The following is a 21,057-nucleotide window of genomic DNA, read 5'->3' as shown; positions in this document are numbered from 1 at the left end:
TTGGTCGCTGCCCATATAAATTACATGGACAACTCAGCAACACTGCCCTGGTCCAAAGTGCCTCCTAGTCACCCTCAACATGCCAACATGCACACCCTCACACACGTGTTGCTGATTTTTTTATTGAGTAAAAAATTTAAAAATGTGATTTTTTAAAATCAGATTTTTATTTTACTTTTTCTATTTTTCTCTCCCCAACCACATTTCATCTGCTGAAGTCAACCAAAGTGGCTCAACACAATGCTTAAGAGCATGAAATAAAAATCAAATAAATTGTCACCCAAATGCAAAATACTGTTGATGTAAAATCTTGAATAAACCATGCAAGAATTAAAGGTAAATCAAGATGATTTTCATTGAAAAAAAATATGGTAAAATTATCATGAAAAACATCACAAATTGACTAATGCAGATTCAAAAACAACATTGAATTGTCCATAATTAATACAATTTAAAAAAATGATTTAAATCAGTGATTTAAATCACAATTGTCGAAGACTATATTTTTATTCAGTAAAAGCAAAGATGGCACTTGTATAATTTAAGAAAACATTAACTTTATATTGAATATCTTTTGTAGATAACACTCAATATTTTGTATGAACACACAACCATTCCTACCAGTTGCAGATTGCAATTGCTACGTTATACACACAACTTGCTATCTACTGAAGATGGCACTTGCTGACTTACTAATATTAAAGATAGCAAAGTCTAGGCAGTGTTATATCAGCCCTTTTTAAACATGTACCGAGTCTATAATTCATCAGTACCCACAACATAATTTTTCATGATGTTTTGCCTCATTAGATCTCAGATCTAGCATGTCTGGTATAATGAGACTCTGTGGTAATGCCAACAAGAGATGACAGAAAACACAAACCCATACTGGAAAACAAGACTAAGCTAATGACTAAATTTCACAAGCAGATTACATGCATAAATAAATTGTAGTGAATTTTTGGTGGGCCAACAGAATTTGTAAAACACATATGCTGTAGAACAGTTGATTCTTAATAATCTGATTAAAATTTAAAAAAAAAAAGACATTGGTAAATTTTGCAATCTGCTTACCTCTTTGAAACAAAAGATTAACTTGTTTTAAAATATGATTAAGTGAAGAAATCTGGGTCTACCAAAATGGTCTGACATTTTAAATTATCATTTATTTCGTTCAACCTCATGCATATTTCATGAAATCATTCGATCGGATCACTACCACAGTGTCAATTACAAATCCACATGTTTGCTGTGCAACCTGCTAGGTTTGGCTTAGAACAGAAGAAAGGCCAAATTACAGCTTCTGATCACCAATACACAAAGCAGTACATGAACATGTCTAAAGGTTTTATTGCTTGTAAAGTGACATACTTTGTACATGTACATCCATATCAAATTTTGGCTAATAAAATAACATATTAATTTTGCTTCCTGTAGGTGTTTCAAACATCAAGATGCATGTTGTGCTTTTATGGTTCATTTAAAAAAATATTTTTGCGTTAAGATTTATAAAATGTGCTTGATATCCCAATATGTTGGTCAAATCAGCTGCAAAGTAGGTTAGATATGAAAACCCCACAAAAAAACTCTCCAGAAAATATTTTGACAAATATTTTTCATAAGCATTTTATTTATTTAGGGGAAATGCAGTAAAATTATTTCCAAAAATGAAATGTGCACACCCTGCAGCATTAGCAACTGGATGTACTTCGTTTTGAAAAAATAAATCTCTTCCTGCAGAAACCTTTTTAGCTAATTTTAAATATCTCATTTCAATTTTTCTCCCACTAAAGATTGCCATTGTGACCTTTTCAAAATGATACCTGATTTCCATCCATTTCCATTTGCAGTGATAGCGTGATCAACATCTATAATGGAACCCATGGGCTTTGACTTCAAGACATTAACTGGTACAACAGTCATGCATTTGATTTTAGCGGAAGTTAATTTGTGCCAAATCTACAGATGGAAGTTATCTTTAAATCACAGATTACATGCAGGGATGAGCCGATGTAGATGTATGACTTATCATAGAATTAACATCATAAATTCATTTGCCTTTGGTGAGATTTAAATATCTAAATTTGTGCTTATAACCATATAGGTCCAAAATAATAAAAGCTATATGTAAAACTATTTTAAATCATGTTTAAACATGTTATTAATTTCCCTGGATCTTTGGATGCATTATAATATGTTTTAGCATTTTATTTTGATGAACCAATAAAACAGGGATACATATGCATTCAGGTGTCACTGGATTTGGAAGGGATAATAACTGGTAACTTACTACTCTAATGCAAGCATCAATTTGAAGCTTGAACCTACCCACCTGAAGCCTCGACATATTATTGACGTCGATTTGATGCCGATGATTGAGGTCATAATTTTGTTGAATGAATGAATGAATGAATCAATCAATAATCGGTGTCAAATCGACGTCGATAATATGCTGAGGCTTCAGGTGGGTACGTTCAAGCTTCAAATTGACACTTACATAAATATTGCCTTTTATATTTTTAAATTTATGTGGGCCAAAAGAGAAGTTTTTGAAAATCGAGTTACTATAATTATTACTTTATAGTTATAATATATTTTAGGCTATCAACATCATACCAACATCTAGCATACTTGGTTCTAAAATTTGGAGGTTTTTTAATATGTTTTTTCTTATGTATCTAACTTTTTTTACTCCATATTTTTGCCTTTATGTCAATTTTAAATTTGCCACATTTGGCCCACACAGGCCAGATTATGATGGCAATATTACCATGTTAAAACACTGCTCACATCAGAGTAGTAGTAGGTAACATCACACTCAAGCATATTTTCCAGTGATTACCCATTAATTCATTGCTCATTGTTGTTATGCTTAGTCCATATGTTACAACTTATTGCGGAGGTGAAAAATGCTTGCCATAGTGGAATTAAATTACATTACAGAATTTTTGTCTGTGTCATATCATATCTCACTAGCCATAACTCACTGCTGTTATGCTTGGACATATGGTATGATTATTGCTGTGCATTGAAACATAGAAAAATCGTACAGATTGAAGCGCTTCAATTTTTCAATGATAATTCGCTAACACTAATTAATAACTCGTTGCTTTAATGCTGTGGCCTCAATAGCATGGTTACTGAAGTGAAACATGCATTACACTGGAGTCAAGAACAAAATGACACTTGATCTGGCCATACACTGCTTGCATAATTCATACATGTATAATTATTCAGGTTTGCTATTCCTTTAACATAAGGTCGATACTGAATACTTAACCACATGACTATATGTGATCAAGCTAAATGAGTTGCTTTTCAAAGAAACTCAAAATATATTTTTGCCATTGTATTAACTTTTGCTAGTTCCAGAGCTACATTTTGCTGAAAACTCCATCAAAATTGGACATGTGATTCCAGAGCTATCATGAATTTTAGCCACAAGTGACTCATTTTGCTTGATAACATCATATCACTATTAAAATATAAGCCTTTAATGCTCTGCATGTTAGCCATAGGCTTAACATTGTAAATTTACACATTGTAAATAGTAAACTCATGCTATCTTCAGTAGACAGCACATGTTGTAAATAGTCAACTCACGCTATCTTCAGTAGACAGCACAAATTGTAAATAGTCCACTTGTGCAATCTTCAGTAGACAGCCCTACAGCATATATTGTAAATAGTCAACTTATACTATCATAAGTAGACAGCACACATCACATTGTATTAAATAGTCAACTTGTGCAATCTTCAGTAGACAGCACACATCACATTGTAAATAATAAACTTATGCTATCTTCAGTAGACAGCACACATCACATTGTATTAAATAGTCAACTTGTGCAATCTTCAGTAGACAGCACACATTACATTGTAAATAGTAAACTTATGCTATCTTCAGTAGACATCCCTACAGCATACATTGTAAATAATCAACTTATACTATCATAAGTAGACAGCACACATCACATTGTAAATAGTAAACTTATGCTATCTTCAGTAGACAGCACACATTGTAAATAGTATTTAACTTGAGCTATCTTCAGTAGACAGCAGATATCACATTGCAAATAGTAAACTTGTGCTATCTTCAGTAGACAGCACACATCACATAGTAAACAAGTGCTATCTTACATAGACAGCACACATTGTGAGATAGTAAACTTGTGCTATCTTAAGCAGACAATTGCAAATTGTGAACTAATACTCTAAATTATTATTATTATTAAATATTTAAAAATATGCCATTAAAATTGGTGAAGTCAGAACTCTTAGTTCAATTTTAAATTGGAATTAACTCTCACAACAAGAACAAACAAAAACAACAACCCCTTCTTTCATTTAGTCAACTTTAAGAATTGTAAAATGAAGCTTTCTATTGATAAAAACTGTGTTTCTCTAACATGCTTCCATGTCCATGTTTGAAAATGCCCTTTCAATTTTCAATTATCTTTCCATCTTATTTTCACCCACATCTAAAATTCAAAATGTCTGCTTTGCCCGGATCAGCTCATGTCACATACAATAACCGATAATTGAAGCAACTGAATTCAAGGCGTGTAACAGGTGGGATAGAGGAAATATCAGACAAGAATTGTGCCCACAGTGTCAACAAGCTAAACCACTAAGCTTCCGTAACACCTGCACCTAACAGAAATGACAATATCATGCACTAGTCTATATTGAACAATTTTTTATCATGTTTCAATACTTGCTACTATTTGTAACGTACACCGCACAAATCATAAGATCATATAATTAGTGGGAAATAGATCTTGTGCGTCTTATCTTTTCACCCGTAGGAAATAAAAAAGGAAATAAAAGCTTTCTAGCTGCTACTAGATGTATAATTTTACAGTAACTGTGATGTAAGTTGAGTAATATTTCACAGGATTGTTATGAAGTACATCTATAAATCACGGTAAAGTGATCTCTGAGCAATGTACCGAGACAAGGAATAAAGGTAATTTCTTTGCTTGCTTATATGTGTGTATGTTTTTTCCCTTTTCTTTCTTCTTTACGATTTATGTGTAGCTGAGACGAATTCGTCACAGGTGTGTAGGGGGGGGGGGTGTGTGGGGGTGTGTGTGTGAGGGAGTTTGTAATAACACTGTGATCAGGAATATTTTATGTGTTTTATTTCCACAACAAACACAGAGAAAAATCATAACATAAAATGGGGCATTTTCAGTTGTCAAAACCATTACCAACATCGTCCCTACATCCATTAAATACATAGATACCTTCCACCAATCCACCCCTTCACACAATACCAAACCTTTAATGGAGTCATGGTCTAAACAACAAAACATACCTACAAAATTTCTCTAATGACCAACTGCAAACAAAACCCCAGTGAAACACTACTAACCAAATGTGCACACCTACAGCAGTGAGAAATAAATATTTTGTGATCATGCAAAGTTCTCCTAGAAAAAAAGGCAGAATGTACCACTATGACCCAGTGGTATTAAACCAAGGGTAAGGGTTGGTGAGGCTGCAATCGTGGCTCTTCATATCCACACCAATCCCCCACCCGTTGTTTTTCTGACTAATTCCATTCCTTGTTGATATAAATGCTTCCCAGAGTTTTGAAACTATCTATGAGTATAAACATATGTCATATTTTTAAACCTCAAAATTAAAACTACCGTAATTAAATAATTTAAATTGCAGGCATGCATAGGAGGACTTTGCATGCAACATGCCTCTACCACAGGAAATACTGCCTGCCTGGAAAGCTGTTCCAACCAGTAAATCGGTTTTATCAGTTTCCTTACAATTTCTTTACAGTATATCAGACTATAGAAAAAAGAACATTATTCCAAAATTACCCCAGTACCAGGTATTATAACCTTTAATAGGAGCTAGAAATACCTGAAGTGATAGAGTCAAGATCCAAATCAGATTCAGTCTCTGCCTCAGAGCTTTCAACTAGCTCATCAAATTGGACCATTTCAGACATCATTGCTTCAGTGTGCTACAAAGTGAATGTAGAAGAGCATAATCGATTCAATGTGTCAACGTGGAGAATGATGGTTTTTAGTGATATTAATGTAATTTGACAGCTGTTGTGTAAACAAAATTATTCATCAACAATATTCATTGATTGTATTATTATCTAGTCTCTTTATACATGTACCACATGTTTTTGAGCTGTTATGTTTTAAGCTGATATTTTTGCTCTTTACCATCCCCATTTTGTCCCCAGGATTTTGTCCCAGGAAATTTTCTGTGGGGGGACACTCTGCCTCCCCCCACCCCACCCCCTGGCTATGCCACTGATAAGGTCCATTAATTTAAAAGTTTGTATCAAAGCTGTCTGTATCAAATCACAGGGGTGTGATTAGAAGTTTGTGAAATATCCTGAAACTAGTGGAAATCCAAAAACAGCATGAAATTAGGCTAATATTAAAATACCCCACGGCTGGAAATTGCGCAAATTTTGACCACAAAAAATCCTGAAATCAGGACAAATCCTGAAGAATCACACACATGGCAATAGAAAATTTGTGTGTGTTAGTCATACCAGACTTTTTACTATTCAAAACATGAAATATGGCTGTGATTTGCAGTCAACAGATAAAATTTCTTGTGCTATCTTTAGCAGACAGCACACATCACATTGCAAAAAATAAACTTGTGCTATCTTCAGTAGACAGTGCACATTGTAAAATAGTAAATGTGTGCTATCTTCAAACCTCTGGTTCAGGATTTTGCTTTGTTGAGGTACACTCTCCATCTGAATCTCCCACTGAGGGAGGGTGAGTTTTAAATGGAGCTACTAATGTGTTCATTCCATTTGAAATACATACTCTCCCTGTAGAAGATATATCCAAAATATTCCACTTCCAGGGGTAGTGTAGTTTTTTAAATGGAATAGCCCATTTACATTTTAAAAACCACATTGACAGCTCATTGTAGGTTTAAAGTGGTTGAGTTGATGTATACTGCCCAACTAAATCCCAAATTTTCATGTAATGTAAAGGCAACACAACAATTTTATTTTTTGCTTAAGTTTACATATTTGCAGCCAGATGTTATCATGGTTATGAATTATCCTGGTATATGGGCTATCTGCTGTGTATGTTCTTATGTATTTATAAGAAATGATTTATGTCATGATTGCTGTGTGATTGATTTTTGCAATGTTTTTTGTTGCCAAATAAGAATGAATGAATGAATGAACACTCAACACATCTTCTAAACAGTAATCATAAAAAGATTTTTTGTTGTTGCTATAAATATGAAATAAGCAAGCAAAATGTGTCATTTGAGTACAATCTGTTGTCTTTTCCTTTGCTAATACTGATAAGTGGAAATGTTTGAGATATATTCAGAATATTTTATGCTCTAAGCTTACACAGACTTAAAAATCTATGAAGTTGTTTCTTAAAAAGTGTTAAAAGTTTATTTAAAAAACTCAAAATTGGCAAATTAACATTTTACAGCATCAGGCTAAAAATAGATTTGATTCATGCCCCCACGCACAATGTGAAAACATTCAAAAATAAAATTCTATTTCACAATTATGATTTTATTTTCAAAAAATTGCCATTGGCAAAACATAATGGGCCAAAACCGGTGAGTTTTCATGGGTAACCCCTTGACAACCTGATTTATTGATAAAATAAGAAATATAAAACCATATACCACATTAAATTTCAAATTCCCATAGGACATGAGACAAATCTATTTTTTTTGCCTAGAGACTAATGAACAAATTTTGTCAGTACCGGTACTTATTTTTACAGAATTGTTAAATTGTCAGGTTACATACAATATGCTCAAAATCCCATTGCAATTGAACTATGTTTTTAGACACATAATAATGTCTGAGTATAAAATGATTGGAACCCATCAGTTGCAGTGATCATGGACAAGACTGCCACACCAAAGCGGAACATAAGATAAAACTATAAAATCTGATTATCTCAAGAGAATCAGGCTTTTCAATACACAGGAATCCTGAGGGTACTTATCATTTTGATACAACCTATAATATCGTTATAGTTCATGTATAAGAGTAACACCTTTAAATTAAATTTAATTAAGCTTCAAATAATTCCTTAATTCTGCTTATTATGTATCACAAATGTAGCATGGATGATGAGCACCACATAATATAACAAGTAAATAAATGTTTGCTGGCATACACTATTCTGAACATAATGATATCATAATAATTATGGCACATTTTACAATAGCCATATTATATGCTTCACTGAATTTGGTTATGCATGCATGGTTAAAGCAAGGAAATGTACATAAATTAGCATAGGTATTCAAATTCATATCTATGTACATGAATTTGCATTGGTACCAATTCCTATTTTTTAATATGAATGCGACTCGTGTGGCTCTGTTGCTATGCACAAATCAAAAATATCGATAAATACATTTTGAGGGAATGGTAGTGCATGTACATCCTCATTCCGATTTCTTCCCGAAAAATTATTATCCTAATTCATGAATGTTCATCCGATCCAATTTTACAAGCATGATTCCACATGGTGATATAAGAAAAGAGTATGCCTATAGTCAGGATTTTTTTTTTGGGGGGTGGCAAGCTCAAATATGTGAATTAATTTTTTCCTTTAAAAAGGCAGATTTCAACCTTTTTATTGAAAAATGTGGACCTTGACTGTTTTATTCGGATTGGTATGGGGAGGGGGGGGAAGAGAGCTACAGCTTAATAGTTGTGACATTCCATTTTAGTCTCAGTGTTGCTGAAAAGTTATACTCTCCCTAAAATTACGATAGAAAAATATGATCCATCACATTGTTAAGGGATCTGGAATGAGCGTTTCGACAGTATTTGTTGTGGGACATGAGAGCACATCAGACATATTGAATTGCATTCTGAATACGAAGAATGTCTTTCTGATATCAAATAATTTTCATTTTTTGAAATTCATGATATAATACAAATTTTATGACAAATTATTAAAACTAGGCGGTTACCCGTATTTGGCGATTCTCGGGTGTCGCGATTACCTGGCTGATGGTGATTGTACTCACCAAGTTTGATGCCCATAGGACAATTTTTACTAATTTGACCTCAGATGACCCCTTGTGACCTAGAAATGACCTTCCAAAATATGGCTCTAAATGTTGACTGTACCAACCACTTTCATGCCCATATGACAGTTTTTAGTAATAATTTTGACCTTGGATGACCCCAAAATGACCTTCCAAAAATTTGACTCTAAAAGGTGACTGTTTTCAAGCGCATACGACATTTTTTTTACTAATTTGACCTCAGATGACCCCTGGGTGACCCTGGATGACCCCAAAATGACCGTCCAAAAATTTGACTATAAAAGTTGACAATACCCACCAAGTTTCAAGCCCATACGATAGTTTTTACTAATTTGACCTCAGATGACCCCTGGATGACCTCGGGTGATCTTGGCCCACTAACTGAAACAAACTTGTTCTGTCTGAGGTCCAGATGCACCCATCCACCAAGTTTGAGGGCGTCATGCGACCCCTAGTCTCCGAGAAAATAGACGGAAAACAGTTTTTACTAATTTGACCTCAGATGACCCTTGGGTGACCTTGACCCACTAATCAATACAAACTTGTTCTGTCCTAGGTCAAGATGCACCTACCCACCAAGGTTTCATGCCCATATGACAGTTTTTACTAATTTGACCCCTAGATGACCTCTGGTGACCTTGACCCACTAACCAATACAAACTTGTTCTGTCCCGGGTCAAGACGCACCCACCCGTCAAGTTTGAGGCGTCGACCCCAGTCTCTGAGAAAAACAGTTTTTACTAATTTGACCAATTTGACCCCTGGATGACCTTGGGTGACCTTGACCCACTAACCAATATAAACTCGTTCTTCCTCATACCAAGCTGCACCCACCCACCAAGTTTGAGGCGTCGACCCCTAGTCTCCGAGAAAAGAGGCGGACAGACAGACAGACAAACAGATGTACAAACAGATGTACAAACAGATGTACAGATTCTGGTGAATTATAGTAAGATTGTCACATTTTTTATATATAACAGTCCTCGAAGTAAATTTTATAAATCTAATGATATATTCTTTTAAGTGTATGTATCTGGGAGCAAAAGCCGACGATCAATTGAAAATTTTGACCTTTTATATTGAAGATATGGATTTTTTCCCCCAAAAGACCTTTTTTTTTGTTGGTGTTTTGGGAAAAATATCCATATCTTGAATCTGAAAGGTCAAAATTTTCAATTGATCGTCGACTTTTCATCAAACTACATACAAGTTAAGTAGAAATCATCATATTTATAAAGTTTACTTCGAGTACTGTTAAATATCAAAAATATCAATTTTTAATGATTTGCTATAAAATGTGTATTACATTGCGAATTTCAAAAAATCGGCGAATACCATAACCACTGTGCCATATGATTTCTTCATGAAGTTCATAACCCTTACAATTTATGATAAGCAGGCCCATATGCAGGATTTTGTTAGGGGTGCAGATTTTGAAAAAGTAGGCTTTTCTTCCAAAGGGAAGGGCAGTTTGTGAAAGTGGACTTCCCCAAAATTAATTTGGACCTTCTTTGCCCTCCCCCCAAAAAAGTTACTTTAGCTCGCTACACTCTCATATTGGAATTTTAGCGACATTTTATACAGGATTTTATACTGGTGCAAATTTTTTGGGGAGGAGGTGATGCACCCCTTTTACACACATATCTGGGCCTGATGATGAGGATGATGACCTATGATGTAACATTTAGGCTATTTATCAGTACATTAACTTATGCCATATGGATAGATTTCTGTGAACAGGATTTGTTAGGCATGAATATTAATGCAGTGCAATAAAATGTTTATGTTGCATTTTATATACACACAGATTGAAACGGCATGCAATTCATTATCAGGCAGGGAAAGGCAGAGTATAGCACTTTCCATCAATATTTTAAAATGCCTAACAAAATTACTCTTTGGCATAACATGTTGAAACAATTTGGGTAGGTCAGTCTGAACTTACCAGCTCTGGGAGAATAACAAAATAAACCCTGAAATGCTTCTGTCATTTTGTATTATCATTGTAAAATATATCTGAAAGACGCAACTAAATCACCACAATGAATACATTACCTGGTCCTGGAGAAGGTTCAGTTGAGGGAGACTTTTTCATCACAGGTTCTCCACTCTCCGTATCCATATTGCAATAATATCCTTAAGATAAATTCCTCAGTATACAGAAGTTCCTGTTTTTACTGTGATGATTGATGCAGATGATACAATGCACTGTTTCTATGTTGCCATTATGTGCTTCTTTTCAAGAAAATGTCTTCTACCGAACCGCACAGAACTCTCATAGACTACTTGGAAGATGAAGAATTAATACCTGCCTGACCTACTGATGCATTTATAATAAGTTCTTTAATAACTTTCCTCAAAATGAAAAGATTACAGACTAATGTCTTTTCTATACAAAACCATAAATGCAGTAATTTTGTATAGCTTTGTATGGGAAGACCTCGAATTAAAGTTGGTTGAGTGATCAGGTCAAACAAACATTTTCCAGGTCAACAGATAAAATGTCAAGTATTCCTTTAAAAAGGAATTAGCATACACAGGGGTAGAGTACTAAAAGTTCCAATGGCACTATCTCTGCATCACACACTATCCAACATAACAATACTGTTCACTTGTGTTAATAATGGGGAACAAAGGTGTGTGGAAGAGACCAGGTTAAATGCAACAGTTGTCAATGGTGACAGTAATGGTGTAGTGGTGAAATATGAATGGAAAAGTCACCTTATGGGTTAAGCTTAAGGGAGCTAGGGTGAGCAACAAGTATGAGAGGGTATCTCAATGGTACGTGATACACAAAAATGGAAGAGTTAGGTACACATGGTGAAACAACAGAAGATAAAAGCCATACACTATGTTATGTTATCCATTCAGTACTTAGTGCAACCTACAGCCCTGGGCCTACAGCCAGCTTTCTTTCTACAGGTTATGCAGGTGGTTAGAAGTGCTAGGTGATCGAGTTGGGAATTAGAGCTGCTACGTTAAGGTGGTTGTGTTAGTGACGATTAAGCTGGAAGAGATAAAAACAAGACAAGAAAGAGTTAACTTGTGTTACAGGCAGTATCAAATGATGTCCTGCAGCAAGAGGTCAATATGGATAGTTGTTTACTTCATAATTGATTATGTGACACAATCTGATCCATAAAATTGAGATATGGCAAAGTCAACGAGCAAAAACACAAAACAAACAACAATACAAAACATAAGAAAATGAACATTATAACAAAATCACAACTTTGCAACCAAGTACGCAAATATGGACTGGGGGAATTCAACATCAGTAAGCTTAGCTACTGAGGAAGTTAGTAATATTAATAACTCAATTTTCAAAATGTCATGACTTTGGTCTGAGTGGATTAGATCATGATCACATGATTCATGTCACATATTTGACAAAGGTCCTGTCTTTAAGGGTAGATGCAGTATTGTTGGCCGAAGCAACTAAAAAATTGATTTTTATTATCTAAATCAATATATTATTGAAAAATAACACTTTGTTGTTTTGCAATAGTTCATTCTGCAGATCACTTTGATACTTTGAAAACTTGCTTGATTTATTATATTAATGTTAATGAGTTATGAACATTTAATAATTAAGTATTTTCAACATAACTCAAGAACCACATGACCTACAAAAGTATATCTGTGATATTTGAATTTTTCTACACACTCCCTATGAAATGATCAATGCAATTTTTGCCAAAGCTCACTACCATTCGCAAGATGCTGTGAACTACCAAACTGCAACAGTTTAAAATAGTTGCTAACCTTAATTAGCACCATGTGAGAACTTTTATAACATTCAGTGGATTTTTTGGATGAAATTGGGTTAAAATTAAAAAATTGAATCACACTACAGGATGCAACATAAAATGTAGAAATCGCCAAACTTAATTTATAAATAGTAATATTGTATCAAGAAGTTTACACATGAAATCTGAAATAGTGATAGGTCATTTTAATACAATTTATTTTTTTAAATATATGTAGCACATGTCCTAAACTAATACCAATGGTGACTACAAAAATACCCAACAGCAATAAATAATAAATCAATATTAATTAACAACAAATAAATTAAACCACTTCTTTATTAGTTATCAAAATCTATTCATAATGACAACCCCAGATTTACCTCCCGTACATTTAATTATTATTATTCCTGTCACATACACAGTTCAGTGCTAACTGACAGTACACCATATGGTACGGAGGCACCGTGTATTACACCCACAAATACAAACAATATTTCTATGCATAAAAAACTTGCTACAATTTCCGTGCACAACATGACAATGGTTCTGCCAGCCTACCTGTAACACATACAGAGCCTCAAAAATCAGGTCACATACAAAACAACATAGAGTGCAGAGTAGTTTGCCAGCAGCTCATACTAGATTTAGTATTAACCGTTAATCTACTTTCCATTAAGCACAATTCTGTGAGCTTTTATGCAGCCATCTGATAGAAACAATTGGTGAGAGAACTCACGCTCCACTATGCCGTACAAAGCTTACGGTACTGAGTAATGGTTTAGTCATTATGCATGCACGACTTCTCCATTACTGTAATAGGGGATGATATGATTATAAGTAATATTTCCTTTCCTCCCTCCCGCCGTATAAATATCTGAGCAATGTGGTTGCCTTCTACCTGTCAATGTCTAATGCTTGTGGGTTTTCACTCTTGTCCCACGACTAATTAGCTTTTGATTAATATTTCACACGTCTCGGGGGCACATCAATTCTCATCACACTATTCCTGTATTCCAGGCCGGTTTTTAATTTTTTAGTATATTTATACTTGATGTGGTCTTATCTCTCAGGGCATACTAGGTATTGATGTTATTATAAGCTTGACTTTTGGCAGTTTAAATACTTTCATGGCCGCAGTTACTTTTAATTCAAATTTAAAACTAAAATGAATGACATGTTATAAAATTTAAATACCAAATGCAAGATTTGAAGAAAATTGGATCACAGAAACTCCTGAATTGTGCAGCAGAGTTAAAATCCAATTTCATATTCCCCCACCTTTGAGCCTAACCCCAATAATAAAGAAAATGATAGACTTTTATCCTACATATTTGTTCTAAATTTGAAATCAGATTGAAAGTTTTACAAACAAGAAGGAAAATATTAAGCAAAGTCCCCGGTCCCCGCACTCCGTGCATCCGCGGGCATTCATGCTCGTCGAAAATTTCGTGAAATAAGGGGTGTATTCAGATGAAGAAACGCGATTCGCGAAACACACAAAAAAGGGGTGTTTTTTTCAAACCACGTGTTCGCGAAATTGAAAAAAAGGGTATTTCCATCGAGCAGTCGACGCGTTTCTGCCAGAAAAGAGTATATTAGAAATATCATTCGCGTTTTAGCGAAAATAGGGGTATTGTCGAAGGGCAAACAATTCGCGAACTCGCTAAAAAAAGCGGTGTTTTCCCCCTAAAAACTTCGCGAAATGAGATGCAAAAGGGGTTGTTTTTCAAGTTCACCGACAAGCATGAATACCGCGGATGCACGGAGTCGGGGACGGGCAAAGTCACATCCAAAAACAAGTAAATTATTTTTACAAGTGAAGTTTTCACAAATCAAAAATATTGCTTGAACTCAATTCAGGCATACCTGCATACAGTTCTGCTATCAATATCTTGTTCTTTTGTTTCCACCTGTCAATACCTTATACCTATTTTCTGCATCATCCTATAAATTACTAATCCCTTAAAATCCTATCCGCTATCCGAGTTGCATAGTTTTTATACCGCTCCATTGTATTACACCATAGATTCTAGACTCTACAATTACCCACCAATGTCATAGCAGCACAGTGAAGTGGGATATTAACACACTCAGTGATATTCTTGTCGGCAGGTGTAATTGGAACAACCATGTAATAGATGACAGGTGCCCCGGAGCTGAGAATGCTATTATTAATACTAGATGGGGTTCTGTTTTCGTGCAGAGGAACGATGCATGTATCTCGGGCAACATAATACCTTATGTGAAACAATTGTCAATTTGGTTTATTTGGTGTGAAGTACAAATAATGTAGCAAAATACAACACAGGTGCAATTTAGAAAAGAATGTGCATTGTTGGCGATGCATCATAGTTTTCAATATATTTCTGCTTAAAACATCCCCCCAGTTTTCAGACAATAATTTTCATGTTAAAAATACAAATGTGGCTCGTATGACCAAAATTTTAAACACATTATTCAACACAAGACTGCAGAACTTGCAAATTATATAGAATTCAGTAATATGACCATAAGTTTACCCATTGCCAGCTGAGTACCAAATATATGGTATGGGGGACTCATGTAAGTAAAGTAAAGATTGAAATTGGATTGTTTTGTTACAGTTGGCATATGCAAAGTGTAAGGGGAAAAATCTTCTTTGGGAATAGCCCAGTTGTCCAAAGGGTCATTAGTCTGAAAAGGGTTAAAGTTAGTGTTTAGGGCATTTAGGTTAGGATTATTATTATGGATAAGGCTAGGGTTAAGGTTAGCATACAGGTAAGGTGTATTCATGGTGTATGGTTATAACAAGAGTAAAGGAGGTTCACCGTTACAACTGGTTTGCTATTAACACAATGTGATAACATGACACAAAACTATACAGCACATCAGGCCACCATTTCCAATGACCAAACCAAGTTTGATGTTGATCGATTATTGCCTTTTAACTGCGAAATGGATTAACCCTAACACTGCCCCCTGCTTTTTGCTATCGGAAGTTAAAGAACAAAAAAAAAAAAGGAGAGAAGATGCACAAAGAAGTCACTTGGCACCCCCGGGATTCAAACTTCAGGTCCCCCGTATGCCAAGCACACGATCACCGACCGGTAGCTACACAGGTTACGCTGACCAGGGCAGCAAATCTGTGAGCATATAGCACTTAGGGTGATTGCGTCATCGCAGACCCTGGGATTCACGGTTAATGAAAATGAGGCAAAATATGCAAATAAGCTCATTAATATCCATAAATATGCAAATAACATGACACAAAACTATACAGCACACCAGGCTACCATATCCTATCACCATACCAAGTTTGAAGTTGATTGGTAATTGCATTGGAGCTGTACAGTGGATTAATGAATTGCTTCCACCCGGACAGCCAAAAAAAGAAACAAAGAAACAACCACCCAAGCAATCATTTGGATGAAAACATAGCAGATAAGCCCCACATATGTGTTGGGCCAAAAACTGAAAAACTTGTGTGAAGTTGTGTCTATATTTGTAATGGCTGATGAAAGTAGAAAATGGAGATATGGGAAACACACTTGGAGGCACTGCACATAAAGGGGGGGGGGGTAACGATACATACATGTAGTCTTTTGCCTGGCTTTCACCCATTTGAAATACTGCCATCCTTTTTGTGAACAATCGGCCATTTTTCACAGGCAGTTGGTCAGGCGAGGGCCTGGTTTATTTCAATTCATGTGTTTGGTGTGTTGTACAATGTAATTGAGGGGCTCAATATAAAAACGACCTATCCCACATTTGGGTTATTTTGAGAAAATAGGACTTTTGTAAGCGAATTTTCAATACAATACATAACAATTTCACATCTTAAAACACTGATATAACACATTTACCAAGTTACATTCACGATGATTTATGTTTGTAATAATGACCTTTGGTGACCTTTACATTTTTCAGCAGCGCCCTCTATTTTTACCAAAATGTGGGATAGGTCGTTTTTATATTGAGCCCCTCAATTGTTTTTTTGATTGCATTTGCCCTAAAAAGGGTTTAGTGGATTTTGGTTGTGGGGGATTTAGTATAAATGATCCTTTTTGGTATATGGATGGGCCATTCTTTCAAAACTGTCTCAATTTTTGTTTAATTCAAATTTTGCCTCACTGTAGCCAAATTTTTGAAAATTTTGGAGAAACATTGTTAAATTTGACCAATTGACTTTTGGTACATCCATGGGTCCAAATTTCTTGCAAAATTTGTATACTGATGGGTCCACTTTCAAATTCTTAGCAGCACACCCTGACCCAAACCAAACTTGCATACCCCTGGAATTTGATTTGGGTGCATTATGAAATGCCACCATCCCGGGGTCACCATTGTACTACAAGACAATGCATACTATTTTTGAACAAAGCACAATGACATATATTTGACTTACATCTTGGTTTTTCACTGGTAGGATCCTCCATAGACATGGTACCATATTCCTCTATGGGCTGATATGGCTCCATTATCAACTATGCCAGCCAGTGAGTCAGCAAGTGTAGATCAAGTGCCAACCTACAGAAAATGGAAAGAGAGCAAAGTGGTTGGATGTTTTCATTTTTAGGGGTGTATGCAGGATCATGATTCATTTCACCATGTCTTATAATCATTTGAAATGTAACAAAGATAGGTATATGAAATGCATGCAAAATGGTTACTACACACTAGTATTGGCCAGAGTTCTGGACTACGGCCCCCCCCCCCACTTTTTTACACTGGCCAAAATCTCTTGCCCTCCCTCTCGCGTTTGCCCGTCCCAGGAGCAAACTCCCTGTCTAAAATGACGGTCAAACGGATGGCTAGCTGAGACACTGGTGACAACTAACAATTTGTGGAAAAGAAATGCAATTATATTTCTTTCGGAAAATTACCTGCCCGACAGCAAAGTTACCCTGGGCATTTGGGCAGCTGTACATTTCTGCATGTGGCTCAATCACGAACATTGAGTATCAGGAATAGCAGACACCTGGGTGGGGGGGGTAAAGAGACTGTTTTTCACATTTTGCTTTGTGAAAATTATGCGCCGATACCCCATGATCATGGCCTTTCCTTTGTGTGAGGATATGAAAGAGAAGGACATGAATTTTCGGGCTATTACTATTTCTTCCGTGGTCTGAGCTATGCGCTGCGCGGCAATGGCTTAGGCAGCCAGCCGTGTAGGGCATGTTTTACACACCCAAAGTTGTAAATACACAACCAGTATTTGCCCACATGGCCTATACTTTGTACACAAATCTTAATTTTACACACCCAGTTTTTTTAAATTTCCACACCCAAACCTTCAAATCCTGCCTAAGACCCTGCTGAGCGTACACTAGCATCAACACAGAAGTGAATAAAATTAAGCCGATTGGTTGATCAATGGTCTTGACAACAAGCCAGTCAACCCATTGGTCTTCAGAGTATTGAGGCAACTTGAGGGCGAGGAGACCTCACCACTTCTACGCGGTTGCCGATCACCAGCACGTAACTGGACCATGGAAGAAATAAAAAACTGAAGCCATATTGTATCATTTGCTGAGGAGGGCGCCCTCAATATTTTTCAAAATTCTGTTTTTTACACGATTGTATTGTATTTTATAACTACCATACATGTACCCTACAAAAAACATGAAGGTGCTGTGATTTTTTCAAGATTTTGATTAAAGCACAGGAACCGTCATTTTATTATTATGATGGGCATAGTACATGCATCGAGCTACTAATAGAAGGAGAGTCCACAAAACAATCCTAATCCACTCGAGAGGGATAAGCCGATTATGCTAATGCTATTCAACGCCCTTTTGCATCAATCATATACCGTACATATGTTCTTTGATTGCATCATTGTGTTTCCGAGTTAAGTTGATTATTACTAGCGAAAACCTGATCAAATTCCGTCATTTCCTTTCAAAGTTACGGTGAATTTATGTATTGTTTCTGAACTAATTAGTAATATTTGCTGGGCTTTTAAACTAGTGGAAATGATTTGGAAAGGTTTTCCGAGGCTGGCAATGTTAATTCTACGATCAGCCAAGCTTGGCCATAAGAAATATTGGCGTTATAAAATTACTGGAAGCAAATTGTTTCTTTTGTTTATGGTCACAGCCACAGTGCATTGTGGGTAAATATTATGCCATTCTGCTCAGAAGTCGTGATAACGTGTGTAGTTATTTTTTGAGAAAAATGCAAAATAAGTCACAACATTTATCAGGGGGTGTAGTACCACCTTAATAAAACAATTTGTTATGAAGTTTAAGAGCTCTGGTATAAGCATTTGGGCAGTATTTTTTGTGGGACATGAGAGCACATCAGACATGGAATTACATTCTGAATACAAAGAATGTTCTTCTGATATCAAATAATTCTGATTTTTTTTAAATCCCTATATTAATATACATTTTATGGCAAATGATTCACAATTTAAAGCCATATATTTTGCGGAGGAGGGAGGACGCCCTCAATATTTTTCAAAATTCTCTTTTTTACACAATTATATTGTGCTTTATTAAAACAACATACCCTGCAAAAATCAAGACTCTAGGTGCTGTAGTTTTGTCAAAATCCGAGATTTTGAATAAAACGCAGGAACCATCATTTTATTATTACGATGGAATTTTTAGTCAAACGAATACATGATGGTCATAACACCGAGTACGTACATGACGTGCGGGATGGTGATCTACACAACAAAGGATTGTACCATAACACAACCGAAGGAGTCGGATCACTACGCATTGGCGACATTGGCGCTGGTAGTATATCCCAATTTTCTTTGCTTTGCCTTTAGTTGTTTGGCTCAAAAATAAAAGTGGATATATTTGACAGTAAAATCTAACATTTTATGGCAAAGAAATGCTAATCTATTTTGTATGAAAATTTTATATTATATGGCTTTAAGGGGGTACTACACCCCTGGCCAATTTTATGCCTATTTTTGCATTTTTCTCAAAAATTATAGCACATTGGTGACAAGTAAGATATAGGGTAAGGACTACAACTACTGTACTGAAAATTTAACAACTCAAAGTAAGTAATTATTGATTTATTGATCAAATATTGGTTTCCCTCATTTTTGACTGTAACCCCACAACTGTTGTCTGTGCTGAAATAAAATTTACAGTGCAGTAGTTGTAGTCCTTGCCCCTAAATATACCTTACTTGTCCCCAATGCACTATAATTTTTAAGAAAAATGCAAAAATAGGGGCAGGGGTAGGTGTAGTACCCCCTTAAGTTTAACAGTCCTCAAAGTAAACTAAATCTAATGATATGTACTTAAGTTAAAGTGTATGTAGCTAGGACGAAAAGCCGATGATCAATTGAAAATTTTGACCTTTCATATATTTTTCCCCCAAACACCAAAAAAAATATATATCTTCAAATGAAGATGTGGCATTCCTTTACTTTAGGGTTTTTTATTTTTACATGTAATAGCTGCCTTCTGCACTGGTTAGGGTTAGGGTTATAACACTGTACTTCCACAAGGCATCTATAACATGTAAGAATAAAAAACCCTAAAGTTAAGTAAAGAAACGCCTAAAATGCATGCTACAGTTTTAAGCTTACCTGACCTGTTGTTGAATAACGATGATATATTGTTGTTGTTGGCACTGACGGGACTGCATTGGCTAAAGGACCTGAGACCATATGGTATCACTGCAGCTGGCTGAATTAGAATTTTATCAATAAACCAACCATGCATGTATGCAATTTACATGAAAGTTAGTACATTCTTCTTCAAGCTTCAGCAGGTTGTGATTTGGATTTTGTTTACGAAGTTTTGCAGTGTTGGGCGATATCTGATATTCAGTACTATATGTGTGCTATAGCGCTGTAAAAATCTTCGCGGGAGTGTTCGTCCCCGGGGGCACTTCAATATGAAATGGATATAGGTGTAGGCCCGGGTGTAGGGCTGGCACTTTCGCACTAAGGGGCATTCGGTGAGAGCAAAATGTAAAAAATATGGGGTCATTGGGTGAGAGTATGATTTTTGGCATTCGGTGAGAGCAAAATGTAAAAAATATGGGGTCATTGGGTGAGAAAATGACAAAAACAGCGTTAAAAAACCTCGAAAATCGAAAAATGCTGTTCAAATTGAAAAGTAAGGGTCTTTGGGTGACAGATCAAATGGAAAAATAAGGGGTGTTTGGGTGACAGAACATGTGTTCGTAAAAAATATGGGGTCTTTGGGTGAGAGCGACGCTGAAAAAGGGGTCTTAACAGCCCTACATACGCGTCACCTCCAAAGTGGAGTGCCCCGGTGTTCGTCCCGGGGTGTTCGTACATT

General features: G+C 35.7%; 1 protein-coding gene across 4 annotated transcripts in view; it reads right to left on the bottom strand.

Moving 5' to 3' along the window:
• The window catches only part of LOC140155101 (solute carrier family 15 member 2-like), a 71,265-nt gene extending 50,729 nt beyond the window's left edge, over positions 1 to 20,536 (bottom strand). The window contains exons 1-2 of one of the 4 annotated variants that reach the window (XM_072177803.1): positions 20,337 to 20,536; positions 17,184 to 17,305 (exon numbers count right to left, since the gene is read on the bottom strand). In XM_072177803.1, the coding sequence (XP_072033904.1) occupies positions 17,184 to 17,256 (73 nt within the window). In that variant the 5' untranslated portion in view covers positions 17,257 to 17,305; positions 20,337 to 20,536. Of the gene's footprint in view, positions 1 to 5,882; positions 5,986 to 11,102; positions 11,394 to 17,183; positions 17,306 to 20,336 lie in introns of those variants that run through there. The other 3 variants (XM_072177804.1, XM_072177802.1, XM_072177805.1) reach the window with 3 other exon arrangements.
• Between the last annotated feature and the right edge of the window lie 521 nt (positions 20,537 to 21,057).

Source organism: Amphiura filiformis, chromosome 6, assembly GCF_039555335.1.
Source record: "Amphiura filiformis chromosome 6, Afil_fr2py, whole genome shotgun sequence".
NCBI classification, from domain to species: Eukaryota; Metazoa; Echinodermata; class Ophiuroidea; order Amphilepidida; family Amphiuridae; genus Amphiura; species Amphiura filiformis.
The sequence above is the reverse complement of the archived record's forward strand: the minus strand, read 5'-3'. Positions and strand labels throughout refer to the sequence as shown.